The sequence below is a fragment of the Malania oleifera genome, chromosome 2 (assembly GCF_029873635.1).
Source record: "Malania oleifera isolate guangnan ecotype guangnan chromosome 2, ASM2987363v1, whole genome shotgun sequence".
NCBI lineage: Eukaryota > Viridiplantae > Streptophyta > Magnoliopsida > Santalales > Ximeniaceae > Malania > Malania oleifera.
In genome coordinates, this window is record NC_080418.1 from 1,504,271 (window position 1) to 1,522,679 (window position 18,409).

The window sequence follows — 18,409 nt, forward strand, 5'->3', positions numbered from 1 at the left end:
TCATATACTCACATATAATCAAGTTTAATTGGTTTAAATTCCAAAATTATCTGACATAATCTATTTCCCTTACCTATTCCTGAAGATATGCCTGTTATGTTTCTTGAAACGAACCCTAACTTCCTTAACCCTTGATGAGGAGAGAGAGAAGCTGGTAAGCCGAGAAGAGAGAGAGATGATCGGAGAGCGAGAGGGAGACCCGAGAGAGCTTAAGAGAGAAAGTGACACAAGTGAGAGTGGGAGGGCGGAGAGAGAAAGCCTAAAACCCTACAAAAGAGAGAGAGAGAGAGAGAGAGAGAGAGAGAGAGAGAGAGAGAGAGAGAGAGAGAGAGAGAGAGAGATGAGAGTGTTTAAAAAAAAAAATAAAACCTCCCCACTTAAAGACCCTCGGCCGCTTGAAATCGTCGACGATTTGGTCTCATACCAAACCAATTCTTTCGTGTTCTTACATATAGGTTTTAGATTGTCTAAAACCATCGATGATTTCCCTGAGCTCTCTAAAATTGTCGATGGTTTGGTTTTGTACCAAACCAAATTTATTATTATTATTTCCGGGTCCTTACAATTTCATATCTTAATATAATTGGAATAATATACTATTATAGCAAAATACTAATAATAATAATTTTATTTTATCTATAATTTATTATTTTAAAGAAAATAATAGTGTATTATATATATATATATATATGTGTGTGTGTGTGTGTGTAATTGCCTAATTGATCAAAATAGTGGTGGTAATTTAGTCTCATATATAATTGAATTCTCATGAAATCCACAAAGAGAATGGAAATAAATATTCATCTTCGTCAGCATCCAAACAAATTTGAAAATATGATACCATTACAATCACGAAAAGCTTAAACAATGCCTAAAAAAAGTGCAAATTATATCTCAATTTCAAAATAGAAACTAAATAGTCTAAACATCTATAAGTCATAGCCTTATTTCCTAAAAATAGAAAGCAAACGAAATTTCCAACTATCTCATTTTTAAATTTTAATTCCAGATATGCTATTTTAATGAATTATAACATTTAAAGTTGTCACTATACAACAACCTAAAGTCTAAATTCATTTATTATTTGGAACTTAAAAAATATTAGGAAAAAAAAAGAAAATATTAATGAATTTATATTTTATTATTTAAGAAAGTAATAGAGACTAAAAAATAATAAAATTTATAAATAAAATTTTGTATAAATGTTTAAATTTTAATAGTATTTATAATAGAATGAAAATATAATTAAAATATATATTTTTACAATTTTTTTAAAGCAAAATTCTTAATTCAAACTGGTATAGTTTGGAAGAACAAAAACAATTAACCAAGGGAAAAAAAGGAAAAGAAAAGAAAATGGAGAGTTGGGGACGGAAGGCCTGCAACGGGCGTCCCAGCCGCCCGCAAGAAAGAAAGATCCCATTATTACTCTCCAAGTCATTCCCCAGTCAATTAGATGCCCTCGCCCTAGGGAGAGTCGGAGAGAGAAAGAGACACTGTTCCCTACTGCTTTACTCCCTCTACGCGCCCACTCTCTCCCTCTCCCACACACGCACTGAAATGGCGGTAGGCCGATCCACTTCCTCGTCGGACGACGTCGTCGTCAAGTCTCCCAATGACAGGCGACTGTATAGGTACATTCAGCTCGAGAATGGCCTATCTGCTCTGCTTGTTCACGATCCCGAGATTTACCCAGATGGTCCTCCCGAACTGCTCGACAATAGCGACGTAGAAGCGCAAGATGAAGTAGACAATGATGGCGAAGAAGAAGGCGAAGACAGCGAAGAAGACGAGGACAATGACGACGACGACGACGACGACGACGATGATGAAGAAGAAGAAACCAAGGACGATGATAACAAGAGCGATGCCTCTCAGACTAAGAAGGTCAGTGTGCTTTCTCGCCATCCAATTTCAAGTCCGTAGAGCTGACTGCGATTTCACTTCGTTGTTTGTTGGAGTTATCGTCGTCGTCGCTGTTGTTGTGTTATTTACATGCGCCCCGTATGCCACAGTTTTTTATTTATCGTTTGACAATTTTTAGAGCCGCGATGAAGAAAATTCCGGTCATAGTCATGTGCTTTAATTTACTTCGAGCTATTTAAGTCCGCATTGCTAACTGCGATTTCACTACCTCTTTTTGTTCGTGTTATTGTTGTGTGTCTTGTATACGCAGTGTGTGCCTCAGTTCTACTTCCTTGTTGGACAAAATCTAGAGCCACGCAGAGAAATTTCACTTCGTGTTGTTGTTGCTTGATTTATATGTGCAGGGTGTGCCTCGGTTATTTACTTTTTGTTTGACATTTTTTAGAGCCACGGTGAACAATATCACCTTCTGATTTATGTCGATTAATTTCTTCAAAACTATTAAAGTCCATATCCCCAACTGCGATTTCATTCTTCTTTCTGTTTGTCTTATTGTTATTCGCTTTATGTGCAGTATGCGTACCTCATTTTTTAACTTACTGGTCGACAATTTCTAGAGCTGCAACGGCAAACTCTTTTCTGATTTATATAGTTTCATTTTCTTTGAGCTATTCAAGTCCATAGTGCTGACTGCAATTTCATTTCTTCTTTTTGTCTGTGTTATTGTTGTATGTTTTAAGTATATAACATGTGCCCCAGGTTTACTTACTGTTCCATAATTTTTAGAGCAGCAATGAAGAAAATTCCAATTTTAATTTTCATAGTTCAATTTCTTTCGATCTATTAAGGTCTGTCGTGCTAACTGCTATTCCATTTCTTCATACTGTTTGATTTATTGTTGGATGATTTATGTGAGTAGTGGGAGACTTTTTTAAAATTTTGTTCGACATATTTCAGGGCCACAATAAAGAAAACATCATTCTAGTTTGTATATCTAGATCGAAATTTTGTCAAGGGTCTCTCAATTTTTCCTATATTATCAGCGTTTATTTAATGGCATGGTGGTTTGAGTTCTAATTTTGCTAATTTAATGCATCTTAGGAGTAAGTTCTACTTTTTCTACTTTAATGCGGCTTAGGAGTGCATTGGATTTAGAGTTAGGGTTAATATATTGTTAGAGGTTATATATGTCTTTTGGTATTATTATTATTGAGTGTGTTAGTATGTTAATTAGTGAGAGTTAGTAATGGTGTTATTGTCATTAGAATGTATTTAATTTGTATTATAAATAGAGGAAAAAGTCTATCTTCAAGTTAGGTCATTCATTTTAATCAAATCTTAACATGGTATTAGATCATGATCCTACCTAAACCCTATTCCCCTCAGCCGTCACTGGAAAACACCATTCCTGTGGCTCTTCTTTCTAGATCCACCTCCATCCCATATTATTTCATAAATCCAACCATATACCCATAAATAGATCCCCTTCGACGACTCACCCCACAAAACCCCATTGTCGGAGGGCACCCCACGTGCCCTCGTGATCAAATGGCAAGGCCGATCCCACACCCTGGTGCGTGAGTGAAGTTTCGGCCACTTTTTTCTTCTTTTTTCCTTTGCCATGCTTTGATTCCTTCTTTAGGCTATATTATCAAGCTGTTAGGCCAGCCTTTTGCTAAAAAAATCAACCTTTTTTGATCATGTACTCGTGGTATTCCGTTCATTTCTGTTCAGGGTTTGTGAAGGCTTCTTTGTGAGTTTTTTGGAGCCATGGCAGCATTCGTATGTTCAGTTTTGAGGCTGTGGCAGTGCTATATCTGTTGGTAAGTTGTTCGCCTCATCCGTGGTTGTCTTGATGCTTCACATAGTTTGTGATTGTCCCGATTATTGATTGTTTTTCTTGTTTTTTGGTGTGGTTGCTTATCTGTGAGTGCTGTGGTAGTGCTATATCTGTCAGTGAGTTGTTCACCTCGTTTGTTGTTGTGCCGGTGCTTCACATAGTTTGTGATTGTCCCGATTAGTTTTGGTTGGTGATTGCTGATTTGTGAGTGTTGGGATGGAATCTATGAATCCTAAAAATTTGTTTCCTACATTGCTGCCACAAATAACGAATCAAAAGTTGGATGGAAAGAACTATGTTCAATGGTTTTAAGCTGTTCGGAATTATTTAGTAGGATTAGGGAAATCGAACCACTTGCTCCAATTTGATTCTTTTGATGAGAAGAGAAAAGACTTGTGAGTTCAAGAAGATGCCTTGATTGTTCCCCTTTTATGGAATTTGATGGAGCCACAAATTGCATGAATATGTATGCATCTAGATACGTGCAAGGAGATTTGGATTATGTCAAACTTCTATGTTCTAGTAACATTACACGTATGTATGATTTATCACAGGAATGCTTTAGTTACAACAAGGAGATAAGAGTATTGCGGATTATTTTGGAGAGATGAAGTATGTTCATGAGGAGCTTAATGTTGTACAACCTATAACTGTTGATGTTCATGAGATGCAGAAGCAGAAGGAGTAGATGACAATTCTTTGTGTTCTAGTGGGCCGGAGACCTGAGTTTGAGGCAGTTTGGTCTTAGATACTCACTAGTGCTGAGTTGCCATCATTTGCTGATGTTTAGTCTTGTGTTCTTTGTGCTTCCTTTAGCACGCATTCTCCTACTCTTGCATTTGGCTCTGAGAGGACTGCTTTTGATGCACAGGGTGATGCTAGTTCTTTACCAAATAATTGCAAAAGTTGTCGCAGTGGTTCGAGTGGTTGCAGGGATAAAGATGGACAAGACAGAGGTAATCCTTGCAAATGCACTCATTGTGGATGGAATAATCATACCATTGAGCAATGTTGGGATCTTCACGGTAGACTTTCATGTGTTGCCAATGCAGCCGCCATTGACTTCACACCTTTGGGGGCAACCAATGCAGCCACCACTAACTCCTCACCTTTGGGGTTGAGTTGGGGGGCAATGTATTGTATCTATGTCAGAGGAAGAGCATTCAAAGTTCCAACAGTATCAAGTGTGACAACAAGCTTCTCTTCCCATTGCATCTCTTGCCCAAACAAGTAATTACACAGTATGCCTGTCATTCAGTACTTCGCGTCCTAATCCTTTGGTCATAGACTCCATTGCTACTGATCATATCACAGGTATACCTAGCTTTTTCTCTGCTCTCCAATATCCTGCAAATTTACCTTTTGTTACTCTTGCTAATGGATCTACTACCGCAGTCAAGGGAATTGAGACTGTAAATCCCACTTCTTCTATTTCTCTTCCTTTGCTTTTTTATATGCCCATTTTTTTTTTAAACCTTATTTCCATTAGCAAAATTACTAAAGCCATGAATTGTTCAGTGACATTCTTCTCTGATTTTGTGGTTATTTAGAATTTGAAGACGAGGAAGGCAATTGGTGGAGGGGGTGAAGCTGGCGGTCTCTATCACTTTGAGCCGCTATCTCCTTCTACTGCCTACACTGCTGCTGCCACACCTTTTCAAATTTATTGTCGCGTGGCATGGGTCATCCTTCACTGGAAAAGTTAAATTGTCATGTTCCTAATTCGAGTTATGTGTCTAGTCTCAAATATGAGTCTTGTCACTTGGGCAAGCACCATCGTGTTTCTTTCGCTTCCCGAGTCAATAAACAGGTTGCAAGCCCTTTTATGTTAGTTCATTCAGATTTATGGAGTCCTAGTAGGGTTGTGTCCAAGTTGAGTTTTTGGTACTTTGTAACCTTTGTGGATGATTATTCAAGAATGACTTGGTTATATTTAATAAAAGATTGTTTTGAGTTATTTCATGTATTTTGTGCCTTTTGTTTTGAAATAAAGACTCAATTTGGTTTGCCCGTTCGAATACTTTGAAGTGATAATGGTAAAGAGTTTTTTAGTGCACAATTCACTACTTATATGACTCAGTTTGATATTGTTCATCAATCATCTTGTGCCCACACTCCTTAACAAAATGGGGCTGTAGAATGGAAAAATAGGCATCTTCTTGAAGTCACTCGCGCTTTACTTTATCAAATGCATGTACCTAAAGTGTTTTGGAGTGATGCTGTACTTACTGCTTGTCATCTAATCAACAGAATGCCACCTTTGTTGTTAGTGGCCAAATTCCCTACTCCATTCTCTTTCCCAATTCACCTTATTCCCTCTTCCTCCTCGTATATTTGGGTGTGTGTCCGTTGTTTTTCGACTAACTCCTAGGGTAGATAAGTTGGATCCTTGTGCTATAAAATGTGTCTTTCTGGGCTAATCATATACTCAAAAGGGATTATTGTCATACTTCATCGCGTAGGTTCCTTCTTGTTGTTTGTGTGGATGATATTGTTATTATAGGTGATGATAAAGGTATTTAGAGTCTCAAACTTTTTATATAGACTAAGTTTCAGACCAAAAATTTAGGATTGTTGAAATACTTCTTGGGTATAGAAGTATCTTGATCTCGTATTGGAACTATTGTGTCATACAGGAAGTATGTTCTTGATTTGTTGGGTGAAACTGGCTTGTTGGGATCTAAACCGATGGATACACCCATGGATCCTAATAGCAAGTTAATATCGAAGACTTGTTGGAAAGTTGAAGTATCTCACAGTTACTCGGCTGGATATATCTTTTGCAACTTGTGAGTCAATTTCTAGATTTTCTAAGGACAAATCATTGGGACAAAGTAATTTGCATCTTGAGATATCTCAAAGGTGCACTTGGGAGAGGTCTTTTATATCGTGATCAAGGTCACACTTATATCCATGGATATACAGATGTAGATTGGGCTGGATCACCTTCTAATTGGAGATACACCATCGGGTATTGTATCTGGGTTGGTTGTAATTCGGTTTCTACGAAGAGTAAGAAACAAACTGTGGTGGCAAGGTCAAGTGCTGAATTAGAATATAGAGCCCTGGCTCACATTGCTTGTGAACTTGTTTAGTTGAAGAACATGTTGGAAGAATTGGGTTTTTCACATTCTTAGCATATGAAGTTGATGCGTGGTAATCAAATTGCTCTTCATATTGCCTTCAACTTGGCCTTTCATGAGCGGACGAAACACATTGAAGTTGATTGTCACTTTGTTCGGGAGAAACTTTTTCAGAAGCTCATTACAACCACTTATGTGAAGTTGGACATGCAACTTGCTGATTTGTTTACCAAAGCGTTTGGAGGTGCTTGTGTTAAATTCATTTGTAACAAGCTAGGAGCATATGACATTTATGCTCCAACTTGTGGGGGAGTGTTAGAGGTTATATATGTATTTTTGTATTATTATTATTGAGTATGTTATTATGTTAATTAGTGAGAGTTAAAGGTATTATTCTCATTAGAACGTATTTAATTTGTATTATAAATTGAGGAAGATACCTATCTTCTAGTTAGGTCATTCATTTTAATTAAATCTTAACATATATCATTTGCCTTCTATTGTGCTGGAAATGGCTATTTTCTTTTCTAAATTTATTTTGATTTGTTCTTTACTAAGCAATGAATACTAGTGTAGAATTTCATCTACTAATTGGATATACTCGGATTGTCTTTGCAGGCAGCAGCAGCAATGTGTGTAGGAATGGGCAGCTTCTCTGATCCTTATGAGGCACAGGGTCTTGCACATTTTCTAGGTCTGACCTTGTAACTGCTATTTTATCTATTTATACACAAACTATGAACTATCCGCAATATTGATAAACTGCTATTATATCTATTTATACACAAACTATGAACTATCTGCAAAATTGATAATCATTAAATGGGAGTTAAAATTTGCAAGATGGCAACATAGCATGTATTTATTGGCAATTTAGCTCCCAGAAAATTTTGGGATTAAATAAGTTGGTGCTTTGTTATGGTGTACTGTTGTTTTCCTGGCATCCCTCTGGGCATTTGCAGAATGATGGGGCCGGGGGGGGGGGGGGGGAGGCTGCCCTATTTGTAATTGTTATTTTTTAGTTTCATTTGTTGGAGGAAATCTTTTTCTCTAGCTCTTTTACCTTTCTTTTCTTCTTTAGGCTTTGTTTGGATTATAGATATTGTGATAGAAGGAAAAGAAAAAAAACAGGAAGAAACCAATTTTCTATTGGATTTACTACTAATAATTAAAATTTAATTAAAGATGATTGAAATTTAACTAAAATTAAAGGTGCAAAATCATTTTTTTTCAAGGGTTTACTCTATATTTGATATTCTTTTCATTTTCCTCGATAACCCAAGCGAGAAAAAGTACTTCCTTCCTATCCATCTTTCCTTCATGTTTTCCAATTTCCAAATAGAGGCTTAAGAGAACAAGCATAAGTGCATACCGAATATAGCTGTCCTAGTCGCCCTCAAATGACTTTCTTTCCTTGCATGGAGCGGACACATAATTTTTGTAATAATTTTTTTTTCTTGTTTTCAAGAAGATCTTCATTTTGGATCATAGAATAGTTTGCAACTTAATTAAAATTTATATATATATATATATATATATATAACTTGTTAGGGTGGCCTTTGTGATATTTTACAACAACAACAACAAAACCGAGCCTTAGTCCCACTTAGTGGGGTCGGCTATATGAATCCTTTTCCGCCAATTTATGCGATCATAGACCATTTCTTTTGATATATTACCTTTGTGATATTTTGATGAGAAAAAAATATTCTAATTGAAAAATGAGGTACAATATAGGGAGAACAATATGTCCTAGAATTAAAAAAAACCAACGAACCAAAGCCTAATCAATCACAAAAGAGCTGCCCTACAATTTCTTTGAAGGTCAGGCAACAACAACGCCTAGAAAAACCTAATAAAATTAGCCTTAAAATAGGCAAGAAACAACTAGTGAGGGGAAGAGGGTTAATTGCACCCATGGACACTAAACTATTTACTAACAATGTGGTCACTAATCATTAAATTTGTGCACGAAGGTCACTTATCTAACAAACCTCTTTCTGTCTAGGGCTAACATGGCTCTATTAGAAATGCTTGCCTGGAAAGTCGTTTTTGTGTGCATGATAGCTAGGGCCCCACCTTGACTAACTTTAGTCAGTTTCCTTCCAAAAAGTTCATATGACTCCTTTGGGCCATCACCTTCCCATCTTCGGGAATTCCCAATTCTAGGCCTCCTGCAACTCACTCCGAGTAGGGATATCCATTTGGAAAATTGTGCACTAACATAGAGGGATTTCTTGGCGGGAAAAAATGCCTCTTCATTCCTTCATCAAACACCTTCATCAGCTCTGAGTAGGCTCTAATGGCTTTCTTTTGCTCTTTGCCTCTTGCTCATGACAGACATAGTCTGATACCAAAAATCATTTTAGAAATCACATACATCATTTTCCAAATACTTTAAGTTCATTAAATAGACAAGTGGTCTGTATTGCTCCCAATCTTGCGAACCCCTTTACCTAAAAGCATAAGCTGTTAGTTTGTGGGCCAACAACATATATCAAGCTTTAACACTCCCCCACACGTGCAGCCTGGGCACGTGGAGAGATGAACAACGATAAATACCCATTACAAGGAATACATTTATTTTTTAAACACTACAATAAATGTGGGCAAAAAGACTAGAACCTAGGACCTATTGATAACTTGTTCTGATGCCATGTTAGATTACCACTTTACCCAAAAGCTTAAGTTGCTAGTTTGTGGTCCAGTAATGAATATTAGGCTTTAACAATTTCCCGTTTCTATTTTTGCGATTTTTGTTTCTGGGAATTAAAAGTGGAGGTGAACTTTAAATTCTCTTCATTCTTGAAGAAATTCATGGGTCTTCCATGGTGACACATCTTGCAAATAAATAGTCAATATTTTTCAACCATTTCTTCATTTTTTTTTTCAGTTTGTGTTTAGGTTTGTGGGTAATGCTAGAGAAATGAGCGGAATGGGAGCCTTGAGGATAATGAGTTTGCAGGAAGTGGTGGCGGAGGAGGGAGCAAAGATAACATTCGTCGGAGATATTGCCCTAGAATCAAACTCTGACTAACTAGTAGGAGTTTGGGGTAGTGGTTCTAGTAGTCGTCGATGTATTTGAGGGTGAAAATCGTCACCAGCACATGGTTTCTTGGGGTTTTCCCCTTTCTTGATCCTCATCAACACTTCAATAGAGAAAATCGTTACCATCCTTCTTAGTGCCAACAACAAGTGCCATTGCGGTTGCCGCCCCTATGCCTCTGCTAGAAACATTCTTGCCATGGTTGCTTGAGGAAGCAGACAAATTTTCTTCCATTTCATTGCCATGGAGTTTGATCCAATGAGTCCCCATCACTGTAAGATTGTGCAAAGAGATATCAAACCAAGGTTTTTAGAATCGGATCCGCATAGGATCATTGGGAGTGTCCACAGGATCATATCGTGGATCGTAAGACTCTCTACTTACAATGTAAAGAATACTTAAAATTTATATATTTGGAAATTTATGACATCTTTCAATAAAATAATCCTAAAAACTTGGTAGTTTAAGAAATTAAAACAAATTTTAGGAATGTGGCTAGCTAACACCTAGCAGGTTTTCCCTTCAATAATTTTGACCCTAAAAAATTTTTTTGAATAGCCTGAACTGCAGAGTGCTATGTAAGGGCATCCTGTTGCTAGCTTATTTATTTAATAAGTGTAATTAAAAAGAAAAGCAAAAAGAATGAAGAGAAGAAGGGAGAAGAATTTGCTAATCTTAATTCAATGAGTTGATGTAAATTTCTCAGTTTCTGCAGTTTTGTCATCAAACCATAAGAAGAAGAGGAGAAGCAGGAAAAAAAGAAAGAAGAGGAAGAATGCTTTGTTAGTCACAAAGAAAAGAAGAGGAAATAGAAAGCTATATGCTCTCTGCTCTCAAAAAAAAAGATAGGTCTCTGGCTTGTCGATAATGAGAGAAAAAAAGAGGAAGAAAATAAAAAAAAAACAAAGATAATGCATAACTGCTACAAGCTGCAACTTTAAGCCCTCAGCCTGAATATGCAAGTCCCTATTTGTTGAAGCTCTCTATTGATCTCAAAGCTCTTTAGCTGGCCTCTACTATTGCTGGAAGAAGGAACAGTCCAAGCCTAGTGATAGACAACCTAGGATCTGTCTATCAACAACTCTAAGCTCTCAAGGAGCTTTCCATTTTGAAGGAAGAAAGCTTTCAAGATGCTCAACTGCTCTCTTGACTTGGATCGAACAAATCCTAGAACATGCTTGTTATTTTGCCCTAATTTTAATGCATTTGAGCCAACTATACCAAATTTTGTGTCTATTGTAAAAGTAAAGTGTTTGGGCCAATAAAAATATATATTTGGCCTTTTTCTTTAAAATCCTAAATAGGAAAAATCCTTATTCCATTGCAAAAATAGAATCATGATCCTAACGATCTAGACAAGATCCTACTAGGATCCTACTTTATTAAGATTCTACTTAAGATCCAAATCGATGAGGCAAGTATGGATTGTAAGATCATAGAATCGCACGATCCGGTTCGGGATTTTGATAACCCTGCATGAAACGCTCAAATCTTCCCAAAGAACATGTGAGGGTAGGTGAGGGCGTCGAGAATTTCTTGGTGACCTAGGAGGTAGAGAAGTGGTTTGAGAAGCTTTAGATGGCGCAATCGCAATTGTAAAAAGGTGGAATGGTAGTGGTGAGGCCGCGAGGGTGTTGGGGAGCGGAGTATGGAGACGTAACAGTAGCACGAGGAGATCAACGTCTGGGCCATAGGTGGAATTTCTGTTGTCTTTTCAAATTATTATTATAATACATCAGGATTTCAAAAAAAAAAAAAAAAAAAAAGAGAAAAGAAAAGAAAAAGTGACATGCGTGGGATTTCTAATGGGTGCTGGTTAGTCTTGGACAGAAAAGGGACATTATGACATTTTAGTAGATGACTAATCTTTGTGCGCCAAAAAAATGATTAGTGACCTTGATTTTAGTCAATAGGTCAGCGACGAAGGGTGCATTTTACCCGAGGGAAAGATGTGCAATCTCTGAAAATTCTTGAATCTCCTCCCAATCTGAGGGGTCCACAGGGGATCACAAGTTGCAGATTTCCATAACGCTTTCCTTTTTTGGTTTTGCCAAAACCTTAATGTCTCACCTGCAAGAATTTCCCACCACCCTTGGAGCCACCCAAGCTTCACCAAAACATGAGAAGATAGCCCTCCAAAGAAAATCTGCCACCCAACAATGAAGTAAGAGGTGTGCATTTGTTTCATTGGATTCTTGGTACATGGAGTAGTTACAAGGGTCGAGGATCATGTAGGGACTTCTACTCTGTAAGAGGTCATGTGTGTTTAGCCTATTGTGAGAGACGGTCTATGAATGTTCAATTGTCCAAATCTTAAAAGGTACCTCTGTCTTCCAAATGATGCGGCCTCAAAGAAATGATTGGAACATATTGGATATAACATTAACCTAAAATATGAGAGCCCACTGGGGTTATGAATGAGAAAGGTGGATCAGAATATCTGTGCACAGTGTGGGAATTATTAATCAGAAATATAATTCAATTTTTTGGTTGGTACAAAAAATCTTGAAGATAACGGCAATTAAAATTTTAAATAGATTTACCATAGCTGCACTAATCAGTGTAATATGCTACTATAAATAAGGCTATTAAGTTAAGAATAAAATATATAATCAAATATAGTCGTAAGTTTTAAAAAGTTAATTAGAAATAGGTTAAGAATATATAGAATCAATTTGATAAATAAGAGCTAAACCAAAAAATATTACACATTAAAATTTATGGAAGTCCTCATGGTTGTCCACAGAAGTACTAAGGTGGTGACGTCACGTGTTTTGAATATATATATTGATGATTTCTGTTGGTAGTTGTGTGGGTGGGTAAGGGTGCAGGTTGATTGCTGGCAAGAGAGAGATTCAATTTAATAAAACAAATTATTATTGTTTTGAACATCTTTTTAGCATTTTGTGCATATTGATGTGCAAATTCAACTTACAAATCTTTCTTTCAGAGCACATGCTTTTCATGGGAAGCACTGGTTATCCAGATGAAAATGAGGTATAGTAGTCCTTTATTTTTTAAGAATTTTTTTGTGTTATATTGAGGTGTACATATTCCACTAATGCCCACAGAAAATAATGCCTTGAAGAGGTTATGCCTATAGTTAATTGCATGCCATGATGTAGGAAGCATGGTTGTCTGATTTTGGTGGAGATTAATACTAACCCCTAATGTAATTGAAAACTAGATTCAATTAATTTAGTTATTGCCTTTTACTCGAGTCTGAGTGACTGCATCTTGGAGTGGCTTCATGATAAAATTTTAGTGATATCATACGAGGCATCTTGTCCATGAAAAGATTTTGTTGCTGATTGGATTATCCATTGGGTGAGCTCTAGGTGTCTCCCCTCCTATCCTTGTATTCTCTTTATATCATAAAATTTAGAGTTACATAATTCTTTTTTATCAAAAAAAAAAAAGAAAAAAACTTTGGTATCACTGTTAGACATACAGAAACTAAAACCAAAAACCCAAAATTGAAACTAAAAACCAGAAACTAGCAATCTGTTTGGTTAATATTTGGTTGGCAAAACAATTGAAAATTATAAAATTTGATTTTCAGTTTTTTTCGCAAATAGTAAAGAACCGACAACAAAAACAGAAAACTGGCAACATAACAAATGCATTTTAATAATCTGTTTCTTCATTGTGTAGAAATAGAAAAGCAAAATAGAACACAACAACAATACCAAACAAAACCTTGGAGTTGCATAGTTCTTAGAATAATTTTGATTTTCTGCATTAAGTTTGTGCTATAGGGTTGAGCAATGTTGCTTTGACATGGAGTTATGGACACATGACAGATTTAACACATAGTACAATCAAGATGTATCGACTCACATCTTTTTGTTATTATTTGTTGCCAGTATGACAGTTACTTGTCCAAACATGGAGGGTCATCAAATGCATTTACAGAAACTGAACATACCTGCTATCATTTTGAAGTTAAGCCGGAGTTTCTTAAGGGTGCCTTGAGAAGGTATTGATTTGGATAACTGGGATCCATTTGATCCAATTATTTTTGTTGTTTAAAAATTTTTAGTACACCGTGCCCTCAAATTTTATTTTTGTCTTACTGATTACTCCTAGCATCTCCATGTTATAAATGATTTTGAGATGGTCATAAGTCTTGCTACTTCAATTATGTAAATGAATTAGAGGAATTGTGGTTTCTATAAAATGAAAGGAAGTCATTTGTTATGAAGCTAGAAACACAATGGAGGTTGTTATCTCTAAACATTTAAACGAGGAAAGATAATAATAGATTGTAAACAGCCAAGCCTAAGTAATTCAAATGGTCTAAATTTGGCTACTTTACTGCAATGCTTCATGAAAGCACAATAAAAGGCATTTCTGCTCCTCTGCTGTGCCGATGATTTTAGCAAGGAAACAAATTTAATTTTACAGCATATTTTCTGAACAGCCTCCATATGCTAGAGAGAACAATGAATTTTAACCTATTTTTTGAAAATATCTTTGAATCCTTAAGGAATTTGTGTGGGGGAGTTGATAAATGAAGATGAATGAGTTTTCAATGAGTTTTCAACCATTGCATTATTATATACATGGTTGAATGTATTTTCCAATGACGTTGACCTGACTCTGTGGTCCGAGTTGCATTGGTCAAATAATGTTTAAACAGTGCCATGCAAAGGCCAGGGAATTGATTAGCCTTTAATGCTTTCTCAGATTTTCTCAGTTCTTCATTTCACCTTTGGTGAAAACTGAAGCCATGGAGCGAGAGGTACTGGCTGTAGATTCAGGTGTGTGTCAATCCCTTTTAGTTTTAGTTGTTTTGATGTACTCTTTAAATAAAGAGATCAGTCTTTGTTTTCTACTTGGCCATAACTAATACTTGCTGTGAATGGTACACTGTATTTGGAACAAAATGGAATGTAGAATTTAATCAGGTTTTGCAAAGTGATGCTTGCCGCCTTCAACAACTTCAGTGCCATACATCTGCACCTGGACATCCTTTGAACAGATTTTTTTGGGGTAGGTTATTTTTATAGGTTTTTTATTTTTTTCCTGCCTTATTATTATTTTTTTGCATTTATCTTGATGCTGCATCTATCTGTTTGTATGAGACTACTTGCTTCTTGCTTTTTTGCTGGAAGGAAATAAGAAGAGCCTAGTTGATGCTATGGAGAAAGGGATTAATCTGCGAGAGCAAATTTTGAAATTGTACAAAGACAACTACCATGGTGGGCTGATGAAGCTAGTTGTCATTGGTGGAGGTAAATTTTTTATTTTTGTGATACTATTCTACTTTTATGTATGATTTGTGCTTATGAATTAGAAATTTTTTTTTTTTTTCTAAGGGACCTCAATTTTGATAAACTAAATTGCATCAAATTCGGTGAAAGTAAGGACTTTATATTAGGAAAAAAATGGAATTCTATGAGAATTTCAATTTAGCTAAACTGAACTATATCCAACTCCATGGAAGTAAGGACTTTGTTGTTCATATGTTTATGGTAAATTTCATGTAGTTTGGATGGAGATCTAATGATGGAAATAATAGGTTGAGAATTATTCAGTGGTGGTAGTTTTGTGGTGGCTGCAGACTGCAGAGTTAGTCTTTGAAGTGGTATTGGCATTGATGCTTTGGTATTGTTGTTAGGGAATGGGTAGCGGTGGTGATATTTTTACCAGGATTGGTGATGTAGGATGGTTCTAAGTAGCCCTATTCCTACTGTTGACCCTCTTTGTAGCACACACACAATATCACAATCTATAGGAAGAATTGAATTAACCAAGCTTGAGCATCACAAACATATTCTAATGATCACAAGTTGTTGAGATTTTGAAAACATGTATGATTTGGTTTAAAAGCCGTTAGTTGATCATTTCATTCAAGTAATCAAGTTCACTTTTAAAGATGTTATATTGGAAGTCTTAGATCGCAAGGCCTAGTGTACAAATCAAATATCCCTAAGCATGGTACTAGCAAGCATGTTCATGTTGAAAATCTAGGAAGATTCAAAGAGAATGAACAAGGTTTTTCAATCAAGGATTTGGTAGAGTTTCAAGGCTTACAAGTTACCTTTAGGGGCTGTTTTAGATGGTCACAAACAAGGAATTGAAACGAGCTTACCAAAAGGTTCGGAATGACAAACACCAAGACACACGAGTACTCAATCGCACCACGAACAAGCTTGTTGATCCTTAGGAATCTTGAGACAAGAATGAAGCTTGAGGAAGGTTGTGGCTGTGAGCTATGAAAGGGAGTGGGTGTGTAGTGTTGATGATGACGTTGATGTTGTCGTGGTCTCTCACCACCCAATGTCCGGGGAGACAGAACGTAGCCTCACACTACTTACTCACAAGGAGAGGAACAAGATTCACAAGTTTAAGCAAAGGCTTCCTTTTTAATTGATAATGCAAAGATCCCTTCTACAATACAAATGATGGCATATTTATAGCCTTAAAGCATGCACATGACTTGCACATGGCTTCTTGAGAGATTAAAGAAAATACAAAAATAAAATAAAACATTTAAAACATAGATAATGAGGTTCCTAGGAAGTAGTTTGTCATAGGAAATAGGTGCCTAGGAACTAGAATAATTATGATAGTGGAGTCTAGGAACTTAAAATGAAATAAATGCTTCCTGAAAAAAATTAGACTCTTACTTGCAAGTTGTCATGCTTCTTGAAAAACCAAGACTCTTTGACTTGCAAGTTGTCATCCTCTTTCCAAGCTACCTTCCAAGAGAAGCTTCAATTGCTGCAAATAAAGTTCACATCCATTGGTGGACTTCGGGTGGGATCGTCCACGTATCACAATATCTGCGAAAGATACTCGAGGTGCATGTTGATCCCCATCAATTGGTTTGGTGTTCATTGGTCTTGTTTGGGTAGCAATGGTCATAGGAGTTGGTGGCAGTTGGTGGGTGGCTGTGGTGTGGGATGTGCAGTGATGATGGTGGTGCATTAGAGTTGGCAAATGGTCTTAAATACTGGAAATTTTTCTTGTTTTCCCATTCTCTTGTTGATACTTCAAAATAGATCATGCAAAAGTCACCTTATTGGTTGGTTTGGTTGATTAATCCATTTAAGAAATTTCTTAATGGGAAGTGGCTTTGTGCTTTGTTTGTGTTGGGATAGTGGTAGCAACTGTAAATGTTCTGTTTCTATTCTTGATTATGTAGTGAGCCTTTTTTTTTTTTTATGAATACCAGTAGACATTTTCTTCCCCTTTTGCAACTTTTCATTGAAAATCCTTCCAGAAAAATTCTCTCTTATAAAAAAAAAAGAACTCTTACAAAAAAAAAATCACATTGTTGTTTGATCAATGCAAAATGTACAAATTACTAATTGCAAAAATTAGGAAAAAAATAGTGTGGCTACTATATGGTGGAGGTAGAGGCGCTAATGGCAATTTTTATGTTGTCATGGTGGTGGTTCAGGGTGGTTGTGCAGGCAGCCATGGTTGTTGTGGTGGTAAGCTGGCACTAGCAGTGGTTATGAAAAACATTATTTTTTCTTCTTTCAGTGTAACATGGATTATATTTATGCCAATTTTTTTTTTTTGGAATACATTTTCGCCTTCTATAGGGTTTAGGAGGGTTTAGGGTTAGGGTTTTAGGGTTTAAAGTTTAGGGTTTAAGTGGATTGCTTGAATCCATTTCCAGGAATTGGATTCTAGGGACCATGCCTGTCAACTAATGTCTCTCCCATCCCAGCACAACCTGGGGGTTCTAGAGAATGATTTGTGGAAAAATTTCCTAGTTTTCCTTTTCACCTTCCAGTTTCTCATATCTGCAGAATGAAATTCAGGGACCCAAGTCCACTTGCACAATCTGAATTCATTCTCATTGCAAGTACTTAACTGGACTGTAGGTTAAGTTAAACTTCCATATCTATAGAAGTTAAATGTATTGGTGGAAGTTCTTCAATGCAAAACTTCAAGATCATGGACCTTCTAGAAATAAGGATTCCACATCCTTAGATACAATAACATCTTATGTGATCATTTTTACAAGAGTCATGTTAAAGAGCATAATTAGAGAAAATTTATTTGAGACCTTTATAATGTGAAACTGTATTATGTTAATAGTGGTACTTTTAAATGCTGCAGAGACGCTAGATGCACTTGAGAATTGGGTTCTGGAATTGTTTAGTAATGTCAAAAAAGGTCCTCAGGTAAAGTCGGTGGCTGGGATGGAAGCTCCTATCTGGCAAGCTGGTAAACTTTACAGGTTGCGGGCTGTTAAAGATGTTCATGTCCTTGATTTATCATGGACATTGCCATGTCTTCATAAAGACTATCTGAGGAAATCTGAAGATTACTTATCCCATCTCATTGGACACGGTGAGACGTCCACTGCATTCTGGTGTTGGAATTGCTGAATTGATTATACCTGAATAACAGTTGATTGTCTACTTGGCATGGTGATGATGCTTATTTTGTTTAATTTTTGCACAATGATTCTAGTTTTCTGACATGGTTTCTTTTGTGTAATGTTTTTTTTATGGTTTTTGATAATTGGGAATCTATTTTTTTTCTCTTCATCTGCGTAGTCAAATCTGCCTAGTTCTTGTTAGCCGAAAATAATTGAGTTCCTAGCTT

At 36.4% G+C, this 18,409-nt stretch overlaps 1 protein-coding gene across 2 annotated transcripts in view; it reads left to right on the top strand.

The window, feature by feature from the left end:
• The first annotated feature begins 1,331 nt into the window (after nt 1–1,331).
• LOC131147744 (nardilysin-like) overlaps nt 1,332–18,409 on the top strand; it is a 42,173-nt gene continuing 25,095 nt past the window's right edge. For both annotated transcript variants that reach the window (XM_058097291.1, XM_058097292.1), the window contains exons 1-8: nt 1,332–1,887; nt 7,408–7,483; nt 12,786–12,832; nt 13,702–13,814; nt 14,525–14,598; nt 14,735–14,830; nt 14,953–15,072; nt 17,918–18,151. In XM_058097291.1, the coding sequence (XP_057953274.1) occupies nt 1,357–1,887; nt 7,408–7,483; nt 12,786–12,832; nt 13,702–13,814; nt 14,525–14,598; nt 14,735–14,830; nt 14,953–15,072; nt 17,918–18,151 (1,291 nt within the window). In that variant the 5' untranslated portion in view covers nt 1,332–1,356. The remainder of the gene's footprint in view (nt 1,888–7,407; nt 7,484–12,785; nt 12,833–13,701; nt 13,815–14,524; nt 14,599–14,734; nt 14,831–14,952; nt 15,073–17,917; nt 18,152–18,409) is intronic.